General features: G+C 44.8%; 1 protein-coding gene across 1 annotated transcript in view; it reads right to left on the reverse strand.

Moving 5' to 3' along the window:
- Window positions 1-950: 950 nt before the first annotated feature.
- Window positions 951-14,816, reverse strand: part of LOC139057838 (uncharacterized) — a 40,767-nt gene continuing 26,901 nt past the window's right edge. Inside the window, exon 2 of the mRNA XM_070536589.1 lies at window positions 951-1,736. Within this exon, the coding sequence (XP_070392690.1) occupies window positions 951-1,736 (786 nt within the window). The remainder of the gene's footprint in view (window positions 1,737-14,816) is intronic.

A 14,816-nucleotide genomic window follows, 5' to 3' on the forward strand; every position in this document is an offset into this window, starting at 1 on the left:
GAACTAGCGGCAGCACGTAAGATTCGTGTGTGGTACCGGTAAATAAAGCAGGGCAGCATCCATAGGCCGGCCGACTATTACGCAGTGAGCAAGCCTTGTACAGCTGCTATACGAATTATATGTTTGAGAGTACAAGATGCTGTTGTGTACGCGGCTTCAGAACACTGCGCTGTAAGCATCCCCTTTTGTTTATAACTACCTATTCTCCGAATTTGCACTTTGTTAGCTTAATGATTCAGATGACTTCGCTCAATCATTGCATTTCGCACAAAGGTAGCACGAGAAGTATAATTAGATAGGCTGCACGTTCAAGATTTAGTAATTTTGGAAACATGACAATGAGTGTCATGCATTATTATCTGATAAGGACGCATAACCTTGTTTTTTGCAACGGTGAACAATCGCTTTTTTTCTTGGAAAATTTAACCGAGTGTGTGACCGAAAGTAAGAACCACTTCCCCACTTTTTAAAACTTAGTAAATTATGGAATGTAAAGGGTACATATCTGTAGCGATCTATAAACTAACTTTCGTTCTTGTCGTTAGATATTTTTCTAGACCATATGGTTGAAAATTACGCTTTAACTGTGCCTCATTCATAGCTCCAACTTCGAAGCCACAGCTGCTGCAGGAATCCTAATAATAAAAAAAAGGTGAAATGAGAAACAAAGGACACGTATGTTGCGGGGAAACATAATGTATTTGAGCTTGAAATATTCGTAAACAGCAAAAAAAGTCAAATGAATCGATCTACCAACTTGAAATGCATAGAGTCCGGGGAAGGCAATATGTCACAATTTGTTCGTACGCAAACACACTGGAACGTGTGCCTCGAGAACCAGCTCATATTGCACAGGTCACAAAAGTTCATCCACACGAGGGGGTGGGCACGACCGAGCGTAAAACGCTTGGTCACGGGATCGGGGTGGCTCGCGTGCAAATGTCCAGCACTCACATCCACCAGCCGCTGCCGCCGCCGCTTCCTCCGCTGCCGACATGGCCGCCACCTCCACCTCCGCCGCCGTGACCGCTAAAGAGACTAGTTAGGCTGCTGAGGTGGCCGCCCATGCCACCAGACTTGCCGCCGCCGCCACCGCCGCTGCTGCTGCCCTTCTTGATGATGATGTACGTGGTGCCGGCCTTGCCGCCACCTCCACCGCCTCCTCCCATCTTCCATCCGCCACTGCCGCCGCCGCCTCCCATCTTCCATCCGCCACCGCCGCTGCCTCCGCCCATCTTCCATCCGCTACCGCCACTGCCGCCGCCCATCTTCCATCCGCCACCGCCGCTGCCTCCACCCATCTTCCATCCTCCGCCGCCGCTGCCTCCACCATGGTTGAGCACGACAGTTGCCATTCGCATCCAGCTAGGGATACCGCCACCTCCGCCACCTCCGCCGCCTCCCATCCACCCTCCCTGGCCTCCACCTCCCATCTTCCATCCGCCACCCATGGGTTTCCAACCGCCGCCGCCCCCTCCCATCATAGGTTTCCAACCCCCGCCTCCCCCACCCATCATCATCATTCCTCCTTTGCCTGCGCCGCCGATCGGGTGGAGCTCCTTAATGAGGTACACACTGCCCGTGCGGAACTTGTTCTTCATGGGCGAGCCCATGCTGCCCTTGGGGCCTCCTCCTCCTCCTCCCATCATTTTCCAGCCACCACCGCCACCGCCGCCACCGCCGAAGGGTGAGGCCACAGCAATCGTAGCCGCAATTAACGCAACCGAGGTGGCGACCTGCGTGAATAAATATTGATCAAACATGAGCAGAAACGACAGCAAGTTTTATATCTCACGAGAACTTCCATCAACTTTCAGCAATTCATCTGGTCGCCAAGCAACTCGAGCTCGATCCTTACTCTTCCTGCTATATTTTTCTATAGAGGCTTGCACACGCAATCATTCAAAACAAAATCATGTAGTTGCAATGAATAATCTTGCTAAAAACAATGTTTTTTTCTTGCTATGATACGTACAGACGAATGCTTTCTTGTTTAATTGAAGCCTCTTCATTCGTAACTTATTTAGTATTCAATGCCAAAATAATTGTTTAGGCTAACTGGTAGTAATCGTCGCTGCTATTTTTTCTAGTTACGCAAATATTACCTGTCACTCTTGTTATGAAAATATGTCATAATGCTACTTTACATTTTACAACATTGTACACAATTTTTAGGTGCAGAAAAGCGTGGAAAGTGATTATACATGAGACAGCACCTATTATATAACAGAATAAACCATGATAATTATAAATTGTTGTTGGTCTAGTTAAACAAGGGACATTGATTGCTATTAAGAAAAGGCGATGGTTTGAGCAGTCGTAAGGTAGGATCCTTCAAAGAGCGCTGTCCAAATCCTTAAGGTGGTCAGGTAGCCAGGATTTAGACGGGTTCTCCTGAAGGCGTATACAAGAAAACCGGGGTACAATTCGTAACTCACCCAAAGCCTCATGTTCTCAGTGGACCTTGGCACCGGAGGAGCCTAAGCTAGAAAGCTGCTTGACTGCAAGTGGCGAAGTGCAGTGGCTTTTATACCTCGTCCGTTTTTACGAAACGCACACAAAACTATCCCCGCTAGGGCTGAGTTATAAGGCTTCCGCGGTGTTCCTATTGGTTGGAGCACTTCTCTCTCTCTCTCGTATGTTTTCCCCTTTGTCTTAGTCACTTTTTTGTTAGCTTTTGTAGACAGCATTTCGACGTCACCTTGAAGCCCACTGGATGTTACATCATTAAAGTCATGCATTCTCTTGTTAGAACCTCCGGGGTCCCTCTTTTCGTCGTCTTCTTTTTCTTTCTGGCTTTAACACGCGGTCGGGAATCATTGCAAGTTCCCGCACGCTTTGAGACGTTTCGAGCGCCGGCATCTAGCGGTGTTTCATTTTTATGATTGGACACGCGCAGCCGCCGCACTGCAGCCGCGTAAAGTTCTTCACGCGTCGCAAACGATGACACGATCCGCAGGCAGGTACCGCCGTGTCGAGTGCACGACCCCGTCGCGCCTGCGCTTGTCGCCGAACTCGGAGCGGCAATGCGTCGGGCCCGTAATTAAGGTCGACAGCGAGCACGCCCCGCGCTGTCTCGCCGGCGGTGTCTTTGCTGCCTGGGCGCTCGGAGTCCCTGCACCCCCGGTCCAGAGCTTTGCTTGAGGCTCAGCCAACTCGCTACTTCAGACCAAAAGCGAAATCTGGCAGAAATGAGGGACTCCAGCTAAGCGGCAAATACACCAGACGACGTCTGATCGCAAACACTACCTCCAACAAAACAGCGAGTCTTTATTCGCCATCGTTTTCAATTGTAGGAGCTGGTCATTTTTGGCGCGTACCTCCATTGTCGTTAGTGCCCGGAGCTCATTCCTAGGAACAGTTCATTTAGACTAATGGGCTAGTGATAAAGATGTGCACCTGACGGGTATAACTTTGTCGACTGTTGGTGGGGAAAAAAAATTCGTATTGCAAATGCGTACTTTTTGACGTACCACTTGACACTCCTTTAATTTTCTAATATCCTTAGAAAGTTGTTCGTCACAGGAGCTTTCTCCCATGAATTGTAATAAAAGCCTGAGATTATCGTTGATACATTCCGAACTTCAGTCTATAAACATTTACTATGGCTCAAAGGAATAAACCGCGTAGGTAAAAGAGAACCGTATGGCAAGCTTATCAGTTGCTGCTATAACTATGCGCTGGAAGCTGAGACAGAGCCCATACGTTCTTCGGAGCAAAAAATGGGCATGGAAATTTCTAAACGAGCCATCCAATTGCACAGGGTGATCATTTTTACGTTCCACGGAATTTTGAAAAATCGCATGCCGCAGATAACATAACTCTATTCCTTGAGCTGAATTATTCACAGAGGCGGATATTGCCAGCTCGAGAAATGAAATACTCAACAAAATAAGAGAAATTCACTAATGTTTTGAATTCATTACTATACGGCACATACTGCAATTTGCCAATTATCGCCGGTAAGCTTGCAAGACGCATCGAATTGGAGTGCATTTTCAGAATAACGCCAGTTTGAAGAAACCAGTCATCAAACTTGTCGTAAAAATGCAGTCTTGTTTCATTTCCTTATGAAAGAAAGCGCTCTTTTATGTATTGAAACCCACAAGTAACTGCAGAGCCCATGCATTTCGTCCCAGAGGCGCTATAAAGTAAAACTATTCCAAACATTTCTATTCCAATTCTGCAATCAGCTCACCGCGATTGGTCAAAACCTTTCTTGCACAACCCCCACTTCCCCTGTCTGACACGTGACGTCACGAAAACCTTGATAGCTCCCCATCTCATATGACGCGTACACACTGATTATGCATAATTTTACCGAACAAAAAAAAATTTATTTCTAATTCGACCCCTTTTCGCCATTAGCCCTCGTCTATTGGTCAAAAGTTTTCGGGCCGCACTCACTTCACCTGCCTGTCACGGGACGTCACAAAACCTCAAAAACCTACCACGTCAAAGTGACGTGTACGCGTTAAATATGCATTAAATGCCGAACAAAACTGAATTTTCTTCTGAATAGCCGCAGGCTGCCCCGTTTAGAAAGGAATAAAAGATGGCTGTCGCCGATCGCTCAGGCACTGACGACTTAGACCTGCCTGAGAGCATGTGTTTATTTGCGTATAATAAAACTTTTTGCTTGGCCGTGTAACGTTTTCGAGCACCTTCGGCACGTTTCCGACCTCGTTCTGCCAACTCCTCTTTGCTGAGGATCCGTTTCAGCGTCTTTCTTAAGCTTCCGTTGCATGCCACCATGATTTTCGATAAGCCACCTTAAGCTGAATAAGGGAGAGCGGACCAATCGCAGACGCCGGCACCACCCTCTTGATCCGGTTATCGATATTCAGTGCAATGGCTCAGCCCCGTCGAAACCCTTTGGACTTGAGCGTGATCCTCGTCTCTTGTCACCCAATTATATAAGGCAAGCGCTCAGTATAGGCAATGTTATTCGTTTTTCAAGCAAAGAAAAGTGACCTCCTATGAACGAGGAGGGCGTTTGATTGGTCTGTTCAGACAACTCTGCGGGTGACCGCCTTATGCTTGCGTCGGCGGTTACAGAAATTTGACGTCAGGAGATTGGAGTAAAAACATATTCAAATGGTTTTACGCTATAGGGCCCAATATCTCGTAACTGGTGTCATCCTGGAAATTAATTTCAAGTGGATACACCTTGCAAGCTCTCCGGCTACAGTTGGTATATTCCAATATGTATGTAAAGTAATTATTTAAAAAGTTAATTAGTTAGTTTGTGTTATTTAGTTGAAAATGTCTTTCGATTTCTGGTGCTAATAATGTCCCCCTTTTGGAATAATTCAGATCAAGGACAATAAATATGTTGTCTGCAATAGGCGATTTAAAAAAAACGTAAAAGTTCAGTGTGCTCGTTTCTAAAACGCTGCAACGTTTGTGAGCATATTTATTTTCCTCATTTTCCACTAAATTTGGCAATCCTACACGGTATTCTTCAAGCTTCTACTGCCGATTTCATCTGTGAGCATATACATATTCCTTTTTCCATGTGAATTATTTAACTGCAATCGAAATTTGGACGTGTGTACTGTCCGTCATGTACGTCCTGTGCCTCCTGTGAGACACTTCAACACCTTATATTGGAGTGTCTCGCATTCGTCACACAATATGCACTGCTAATTAAGGAATACGGAATGATTGGACTGAAGTGTACGACCCTTGATGATGGCCTGTTTCCGAGAGGGAGTGCTGCCTAACGCCACCAGGCCCATAGAGCCTTGCTAACTTTCATGCAGAAAACTCATTTTGCTTCCCTTTTATAGAAATTTTTTCCGTATTCCGCCTTTCGTTTGTCCGTGTCTCTGTCATTTATTTATTTCCTATTTTCTGTCCCATTTATTGGTTTCCTATCTTCTTCTCCTCTTCTCCTCTTTTCATTCCCTTCTGCCGAAAGAGCAGGCAGGCGTTGTGCCCCTCTTGGTGACAGTTGTCAGCTTTCTCCCTCCCTGCCTCCTTAGTGTGCTTTTTTGTTTCCATAATTACTACTACTACTACTACTACTACTACTACTACTACTTCTACTACTACTACTACTACTACTATTACAACTACTACTACTACTATGAGTAATAATAATAATATATTTGTGTACAAAACACTGTTCTTATAGAAAGCTGCACAATTAGTTTGGGGTCCAGCAATAAGATAGGCAAGTTGTGGTAGCGGCAACAATTGCGGAGTGCAACAGTAGTGAATGTTATTTTATTTGTTTTTCAGAACGCTATAATGGTACCGGAGTTCTCTGCATATTCGAATTAGAAGGGAGCATACGATTATCGAGAGTGGTAAGGACCACCATAGAAGGCCTGCTACTATACCACCATACCACCATACGCTTGCTACTGTGACTCGTGACGTGTATATCATGAATATATTCTGAGCATTGGAGCGATATTTATCTAATGGGTCTTGATGTGATGGAGTTTTTCATCAGAAAAAATTGACAGAATAGTCATTTAGCTTGTACAACCACTAAAGCACTACAGTAAGCTCTCAGTTGTACGAACGTCAGTTTAATGAATATTTGAGAATAACGAACTTTCACAAAATCCCTGGCAGTTTTCCTACGTATTCTATGCAAAAATATTTCAATTAAACGAATTTTTTAACAGCGAATATTTGAGTTGAACCAACTCGATGAGTGCACCCGGGCTTATCTTTTAAATCAGTTCAACAATGTTTTGCACTCTGCAGCACTGGCATAGCCGATACTCATCGCCTCCAAATCGCCCCTCCAGCAGCGTAACAGTAACACCGCGTATACAAATAGAAACTGCTGCCATAAATCCTACCCTTCCCCCCTATGGTGCGAAAACGAGCACGAGGAAAAGCGCATTGAGGTGATCGACCACGGGATGCAGATAGAGGTCTGTCACTAGCTGGATGTTGACAGGAACACTTGGTTTGAAGACTATGTGCAGTGTGACAGTGAGCTGAACTGTCAGATCTGGAAATCGTTTCCAGTCTTTGTCCCAAAGAATATGATTGCGGTGAGGAAAATGCAATGGCCGAGGCACACTCAAATCCTGCAACTCTAGTGGAGGCTGAAGGATGCCTTGGCAAGTTAGGAGACTTCGTGTCTCCTCAACAAGCTGTGCCAGAGGAAGTGCAGAAAAACCTAGACTCTCTGGGCAGCTCCGTTACTTATTGCGCTTTAAGAGCGCCAATCAATTGTTTTATATCAAATGTAAGTTGTTTTATCAGTCAGTAATTCCGTAGAAAAGAGGGCCGGTAGCCTGGGCGTATTTAAGAGTAGTAAAAATGGTGGTGCTCGGAAGTGTCTTGCGTTCAAAAGGTATAACTCAGTCGACGTCTACGGTTGACACCGTTTCTAGCGCGTTTTCGAAGGTGACCACCGGGAGACATTACAGCTTGGTCATGCCGTGGCAGCTCTCCTTTCAACATGTGTATGGGCGCGCACCCGCGTGGTGTGGGCGGAGCTGTGACAATGCAGTTTCGCCACATACTCAATCACTGTCACATTGGACATACCTGTGACTCCTGGTAGCCTCCGGGGGGCAGTTTACGCTGCGCAGCAGCACAGGCTGCGTGTGCTTGCTATCGCTGCCACTGCTTCGCCCTTCGAGTGAAACTGTAATGAGTAATGGACTGTACACAGTTATGTACTTAGTATTTGTGAATTGGCAATTGGAAGCAGCCACTGCTTCTTGGGATACGCGTTTCACCTTGCAGTTGTCACTGTTCCTCTGAAGTAGGGATCGAACAATTTTCCTAATTTTGACTAAATTATGAGTCGATGTGTTCTGTCATATGGTTGAAATTGAGGCGCAGCGCTGTACTTTGTGCGCTTGCCTTCAACTATGCGTAACCGCGTTATCACTTTTACTTAAATACTGCTTTAGTTTTCTATTTTTAGAGTGCACTTCAATTTTCTCCTTTAATGGCTAGCCAAAAGGGAGTAAGTGGCATCAGCAGTTAGTTTATTAACACATTTTCATAAATTAAAATAAACCATTAGACTGGTTTGTACTGTTACTGCATTTTCTTGCTACGCAAATAGTTCTACTCAGGGCTGGATCGTGAAGGGCAGCGCCAGTGAGAGAGAAAGAGAGAATAAACATTTTTATTAGGTAAATGCAGCTTTGGAGAGGCGTCCTAATTCCAGAATGCCTTGAGCTCGGGCCGCGTCCTGGGCCCTCGCAATCAGCCGTTGCTGATCCTCGAGGTCGGAGCTGGCCAAGACTCTCTCCCAAAGCTCGTTGGTGGGGTAAGGGTTCGGAGGATTTAAATGGTGCCGCTCTGCAACCCCCTACTATGTGCCTACATGTGATGATGAAACTGATTTCCCATGTGTCTGTACATCTGAGTGTTAATGGAAGGAAAAGCTACCGGAAAAGGCAAAGGAGCCGCAGGAATGTGGAAACTTGATTTGCAGCGGATGGACAAACGAAGTCTCGTCCCGGATACAACGTTTGCACATGGGTACTTGTCTTCGTCAGGGCCCTGTTGATGCATTCTTATTCTGAACAAATTGATCTAATCAAGCATTATTATCTAATTTTCATTACTGTTATGCATAAATGAGTAACTTACTGTTAGATAACAAAAATCTTTCTTTTTCTCTCATATCAATAAAAAATAGCATCATTCAAAATGGACCCACACAAAAACTGCTCGCAATATTTTCTGAATGCCGTATTTATCCGAACCAACCATTTGTTTTCGTATTTGTTTCTTAAAATATGCAGCGCAGTGATTGTCATCCATTACGACAGTTGACCGATTAAAATTGCTTAATGCTTCGCGCTTTAACGCACACACACACACACACACACACACACACACACACACACACACACACACACACACACACACACACACACACCCACACACACACACACACACACACACACACACACACACACACAAACACAAACACACGCACATACACACACACGCACGCACACATATCTGTGACGCTTGACGCACAGTGTAGGGTACATTTTGACAGATACAACGTAATCGTGCCATTCGTCTCTCCACAAACGACGTTAACGTAGCAGCTAGAAAGTCAGTTTGATGGCGGCGTTGAACTGCCTAACTTAAAACCATGTAAGCAAGCCATTTTGTACTACGTGCGATGATCCATGATCTCTTCAAGAACTGTTCTCTGTGCTTCATCTTAGGGGCCGTAAATTTAAGCTGAGTTGTCACAGCTTTGCGCGTCTACAGCTTAAGATATATCATATTATTCCGTTATTAGATCATTCGCAACAACTACAAGATAGGCCAGACGCCTAGTGCGTATTTCGATACTGAAGCTTGTCAAGCACAATAAACATCATGGCGTGAGCATTAATGTTGATGCGCCAACAATGGCACGCATGAGAGCGCTACGTGATGCTGTAACAAAGGGAAGCTGCATGCGCAAGTAACGATAAAAATATGCTTCTAAGGTATAAACAAACAGGAAAATTTTTTTATAGGCTAAGCACGCAAGCAACATTCCAGTGTCAGCCCGTTGTGTCTCGCAGGCTGTTCTTTGCAGTGGCCGTTGTCGTTTTTACGACGTCGGCTTTGAAGAGCGCTTCCGCGCTTTGCTGCCTCCGCTTGCGTCATTCGCCCATCCAGTGTTCGATATGCGCCGGCAGGCGAATAGAGGAAGAGGACTGAAACTTTGAAGACAGGGAGCAGCGCACGATACTGTTTTGGCCAATCGCTTGAGTGTGTCCGGTGAAGTACTGAACAGTGTAATTAATTATCGAAGCTGCGAGTAAACTTGAACGCACTGGTGTGTGCACTGGAGGGACAATAACGTTCGATGGCATCACAAGGACGGGCGCTCTCGGGTGAACATAATCTTGGGTGACGTCTCATTGCAGCATTCCAGACGTCTCAGTAGCGCGTGTTAGAGTACTTACAAAACTATCCTCAGAAGCAGGAGCATAGAGGTGCGAAGTTTAAATTTTGCAGATAGTGATTAGACGCAGTGCATATGCTACTGAGGTTGGTATACGTTCTCTAAAGAATTCCTCAAAAGCGTAAGTAATTCCGAAATGTACGAGGGCCTTTGCATTTAATTTTTTTTAAATCCTTGCAGGTCCATATCGTTTCACTCTCAGCGGACACTTTTCTTGATCTAAGCCGACTGTGAATTCGAATGTACGAGTATCTGCTATAATATTGGGTTTCCTTTCTCTTTCAAGAGGTGAGGATAACGTCGACTCGGTCACTTTTATGCTGATGCCAGTGTAAGAAATAAACCTTATCGCGAAATAACTCATCGCTCCTTTGTTATTGTGCCCATGGATCACTCGCATTCCACTTAGTGCAAACTTTATTAAAAGTATTTGTAACAATGAAGCAATGCTCCCCCCCCCCCCCCCAAAAAAAAAATTACTTTGCCATTTCCGCAGGTATCATACGCAATCGCCGAGTGCATCCCTCTGTTCTTCGCTTGAGGCGAAAGCCGCTAAAAAACTTAGGATTTCGGACTTTCTGTACCGCAAGTACCTCATCGCTGTGCAGATGTCGCTCAGTCGTATATCATTGCGCGAGTACTTGGCCCTCGCGTTATGTGATGTGAGAAACGACACTTCTACGAGAGAGAGAGACAGAGAAGGAGAAGGTCCCGCATCGAGGGAAATGCAGGAAAGGAGCTCAGCGGCAGAAGCCAGCCTAGCCTGCCGCGTGTCGCACCACGTGAGCGCGTGACTGCTACATCGGCGGCCAGTCACGTGGTCAGCGGGGAACCGCCGGTGACGGGCTGCTTGTGCTGCGGCGGCTGTCCGCGCTTTTGCGAAGGCGAAACCGGCAATGCGCCCGTGTGCATCATCGGCGCATCCTGTGATGTAAGCCTTACTTATACGCCGCCTCCTCTTGCACAGAGAACGCGGTCAAACTTTGCTTGTGTGCATTTAGCGTGGCCAATTTGCGACGAAGGAGTGAACAGGAATGAGCGCGTCCTGTTCATTCCTTCCCCGTACATTCTTTACGCCGTCAAAAAAGATAGTGCTCTTTGTGTGTTATGTCCCGCCACGAACCAATGCAATGCCTCCACTTAATTCCCTAGAAAGCTCGTTGACTCTCGGCTTCAGTTCGTATATATGTGTGTGTCCGTAGATGCGCAGATGTGCGCGAGAACATTAAGGCCAACTAAAAGGCAAGAAAGCGTGCAGACATATCTTGAACAGCCACATTAGGCTCACGGGAGCAATAGCTTCGACCTGAGAGCGAAACGAAGCATTGACTGCTTTAGTTATTGGGTACCGAGCGTCAATAAACAGCAGGGCGCACCGATTCTTTGCAACCGCATTTATTTTAGGGGTGAATGGGAAATACCCGCGACAGCAATATCAGGTCAGGTAAAGTTAAAATATCATGCACGTCAAAGCCAAATTAAAATCTGATAGCAAACTTGTCGCGCCCATATGCAGGATAAAGACATAAGGGAATATTAGTCAAACCTATTAAATCCCTGTGGCTACCATGACTTCAGGTGCCCGCTTTCAGAAACACACATTAATCTAGACACTGATTTCTTTTTAGAGAAACATTGTATGGACGGATATTCTTATTTAAGTAACCCATGTTCTCCATAACTTTCATATGTCATAAGATATGTTCATACAAGTTTTACATAGGATCTCATATCATTGTATGCTGTAATTGAATGTAATGATTATGAGACATCTGAAACTTGAATAGATATAGTGGATGTCCCTGCCTTTCTTTGTTAAAGAATGTCACAATGTTGTTCGCTTTTTATAATATGAGTTTTGACTGCTCACAAAATTGTGGATAGCTTTGTCACCTTTTCCTTATTATTGTGTGGCTTGCTGTAATATTTGATTATTTACACCAATCTTTTCCTATCGCAGACGTTGCGTATGATCAAATATATATTGAAACACTTATGTAAAATAAATTTCAATGCGCGCAATTATGATAAACCTGATAATTTGTTTAGTTAAAAGGCTGTAATAACACGACAATTCTTGAAGAGACCGCATTTTTTTAACATGATAAAGAAACCAGACAAATGAGAACTGCCATCGATCGTATGCAGTTAGAGTAACATCCATTAGTTGCAAGCATATTGAAGCCTTGGGCCCCAGCTACAAATTACTTCAAATAAAGTTTAAAAGGCCGTCCTTTAATATGTTTTCATATCTCCTCCATCAGCTGCTCTGCTTTAATTGCATAGAAATTAATAAAAATAAAAACAAATAGTTATCGCTTATAACTGAGCAGCATTCTTCGTGTTCCGATAAATAAAACGTTTCTGGAAGCGAGACTCTCTAGCTCCATTTGCAATGAGCTTGATCAATATTCTTGGTCGATATTCCAGGACGTTTAGGAACAAAATGCAGCCTTTATTTGCTTATCGAAACCGAATCGGGCCTCTGAACGGCCAGAAATTGCTGTTTACGTTCCAATAATTTTACGGGCACCGTTTCCTACGACCCTTTAGCATCTAAGTTGAATGGAACTAATAAGCCTTTTCTTCAGATTTTTCTCAGAGCCATGGGCCAAGGCGGTCATTAGTTTGTGGAGTGGAAAATGTAATCACGTTCGGCAGCGCAAGAAAGCAGTTGGTCGCTGCATTGCTTCAGTCTTTACGACTTCTGTCATCGATTGCCCAAGCCTCAAGCAGAGCGCGTTCTTATGCATGCACACACAAAAGAGAAAGTTAGTTCTCCGGCACATTTGTCCTTTAATACATGCTACGAAGTGCTCATGCTCTTCAAGTAATACGCATCACTCACGCTACTGACACACCACTGCGGGAAGTCCGCCTCCAATGAATATTTCGTACGCCTATTGCCTATTGCGCCCTGATTATTTGGCTGAGCAATGTCCGATGAGATGATTGGCTCGTTGAGCACTACATCACGCCACATCGATAGCATGGTCGAAGAAAACGTCGCAGAAAACGTCCCCAGATGCCGCAAAACAAATGCTGATAAGCGTTGTTCCATTTAAAGATGGCACTTGCATTTTCTATTCATTCGAACGTATTCTTTTTTTTTTCGGAATGTAGCGCTGTTCTATCTTTTATCTGTATTTCTACGAGGGGCTTTTACTCATGGAATGACAGATCGCGATGTCCACGTAGCAAAGTAAAAACAGTTAATATTGTCCATAGCTGCAAGGGAGTGGCTTTTGAGGAACCGCTAAGTGGAACTCCAATGTATTTCGTCGCACATTTTAGGATGAACATCATGCAAGTTCAAGTTTCATTTATTTCGTGTGTACATCATAAGAAGATACGATGAAGCAGGCTACATACGATGGATTACTACTTATGATCTTTGGTCTTAGGATTTCTGCTAAGCAGGCATGACTTCACCACTGCTCGACTTCACTTTGACAACTTCAAGATATTTACTGAAAGGAATAGTTAAATATGTGGCAAAGACAGCGATAGGAGCTTTAGTAGGCTTCGTCTCAATCGTCGGCCTATCGGAAAAAAGAAAACAAAGATGTCTCTACGCTCGATCACTAATACATGCTTTTTTGTAATACGTCTCTTCGCCTGCTATTTTTGTTGCACCGGGATAATATTAGTATTGAATTTATTCGGTTAGCTAACTGGACATACGGATAGCTCGCGCACGCGTGTATGGGTGTTTGTGTTTGCGGCAAACGAAATTTGCCCCTTGTATTGCATGTATTGCAGCAATAAAGAAACGAAACAGTAAAATGCCCCTTTTTCATTGTTCTCTGTAGCGTCAGCAATTAGCGGTCATTTCATGCCACACTTGGCTCGCGTGCATGCGTCTAGAGATCCGGCCAAGGTGTTCAACGATTTTCAGATGATTGGCTCAAGGTGAAGGAATCGGCAATTAGCACTGATACTTCCCGCGTCAACACAAGCGCCGCAACCCACAGCCTAGCAAATGGTGGAAACGGCTTTCAGTAACACATGCTGCCATTTCGCTTTATCAATTTCACCGCTCAGCTTCAATTGGATGGGAGCAGATGCTGGCCTGACAGTTAGCCGACGTGCAAGACAGAATGAGTGCATGCGCTTCTCCAGCGCGCATGAGTATTGACAAAGTTTTTATTTAACCTCCTTAGTATTGACCAAGCAGGTTGAAGAAAAACTGCTGGCGTGGAAGTTGCCTGTAACGGCCTATGGGCTCGGGTGAAACCGGCGGTGGCCATCTTGCGGGGGGCAAGAAGCAGCCTGCCAAGAGCTTCGTAGCACTGTTAGCCGACATTTACAGCAGTATTTAACTGCTTAATTGATGTTCAAGTTCTAATGCAACACTGTTGGCTATGAGACGAGCCATATTAGAGGTCTCCGGATCACAGATATCCGAGAACTGGGGCATTTCTTTAATTTTATCGGAATCAATATGCACCTGCCACCAAGACGAGAAAAATTCGGACAATGACTAGCGTTTATTCAAGTTCTTTAAAGCAGTGTAGAAATTGATCAATCATGAAATCTGGCACAACAAAAATAAATTAAAAACTGAGAATGTAGCATGAAAAATAGCAGTACATGCAAGAAGCATAACGTTTCATTTTTCATTATTATCTTCATTATCATGAGGTGTTGCCGGTGCTTTAGCATCCTCATTGTATGGAGGGTCCCGGAACTTTGGTCGCGGCCGTTTCCTTTTAGCCTGAAAAATGAAATTTTGCTTTATTCTAGAGCAGTGCTGTGCTAATCTGCAACCTTATTTAAATGAGAAGGATAACGCTAACATGTCAACTGCGTGTGCTTTCCTAAAAACAGACGAGCGTGCTAGCACATTTTGGGATCCGCACAGCACCGCGCACGCCAGGCTACGACCACCCGAAACACACAAGCT

Source organism: Dermacentor albipictus, chromosome 1 (genome assembly GCF_038994185.2).
Source record: "Dermacentor albipictus isolate Rhodes 1998 colony chromosome 1, USDA_Dalb.pri_finalv2, whole genome shotgun sequence".
NCBI lineage: Eukaryota > Metazoa > Arthropoda > Arachnida > Ixodida > Ixodidae > Dermacentor > Dermacentor albipictus.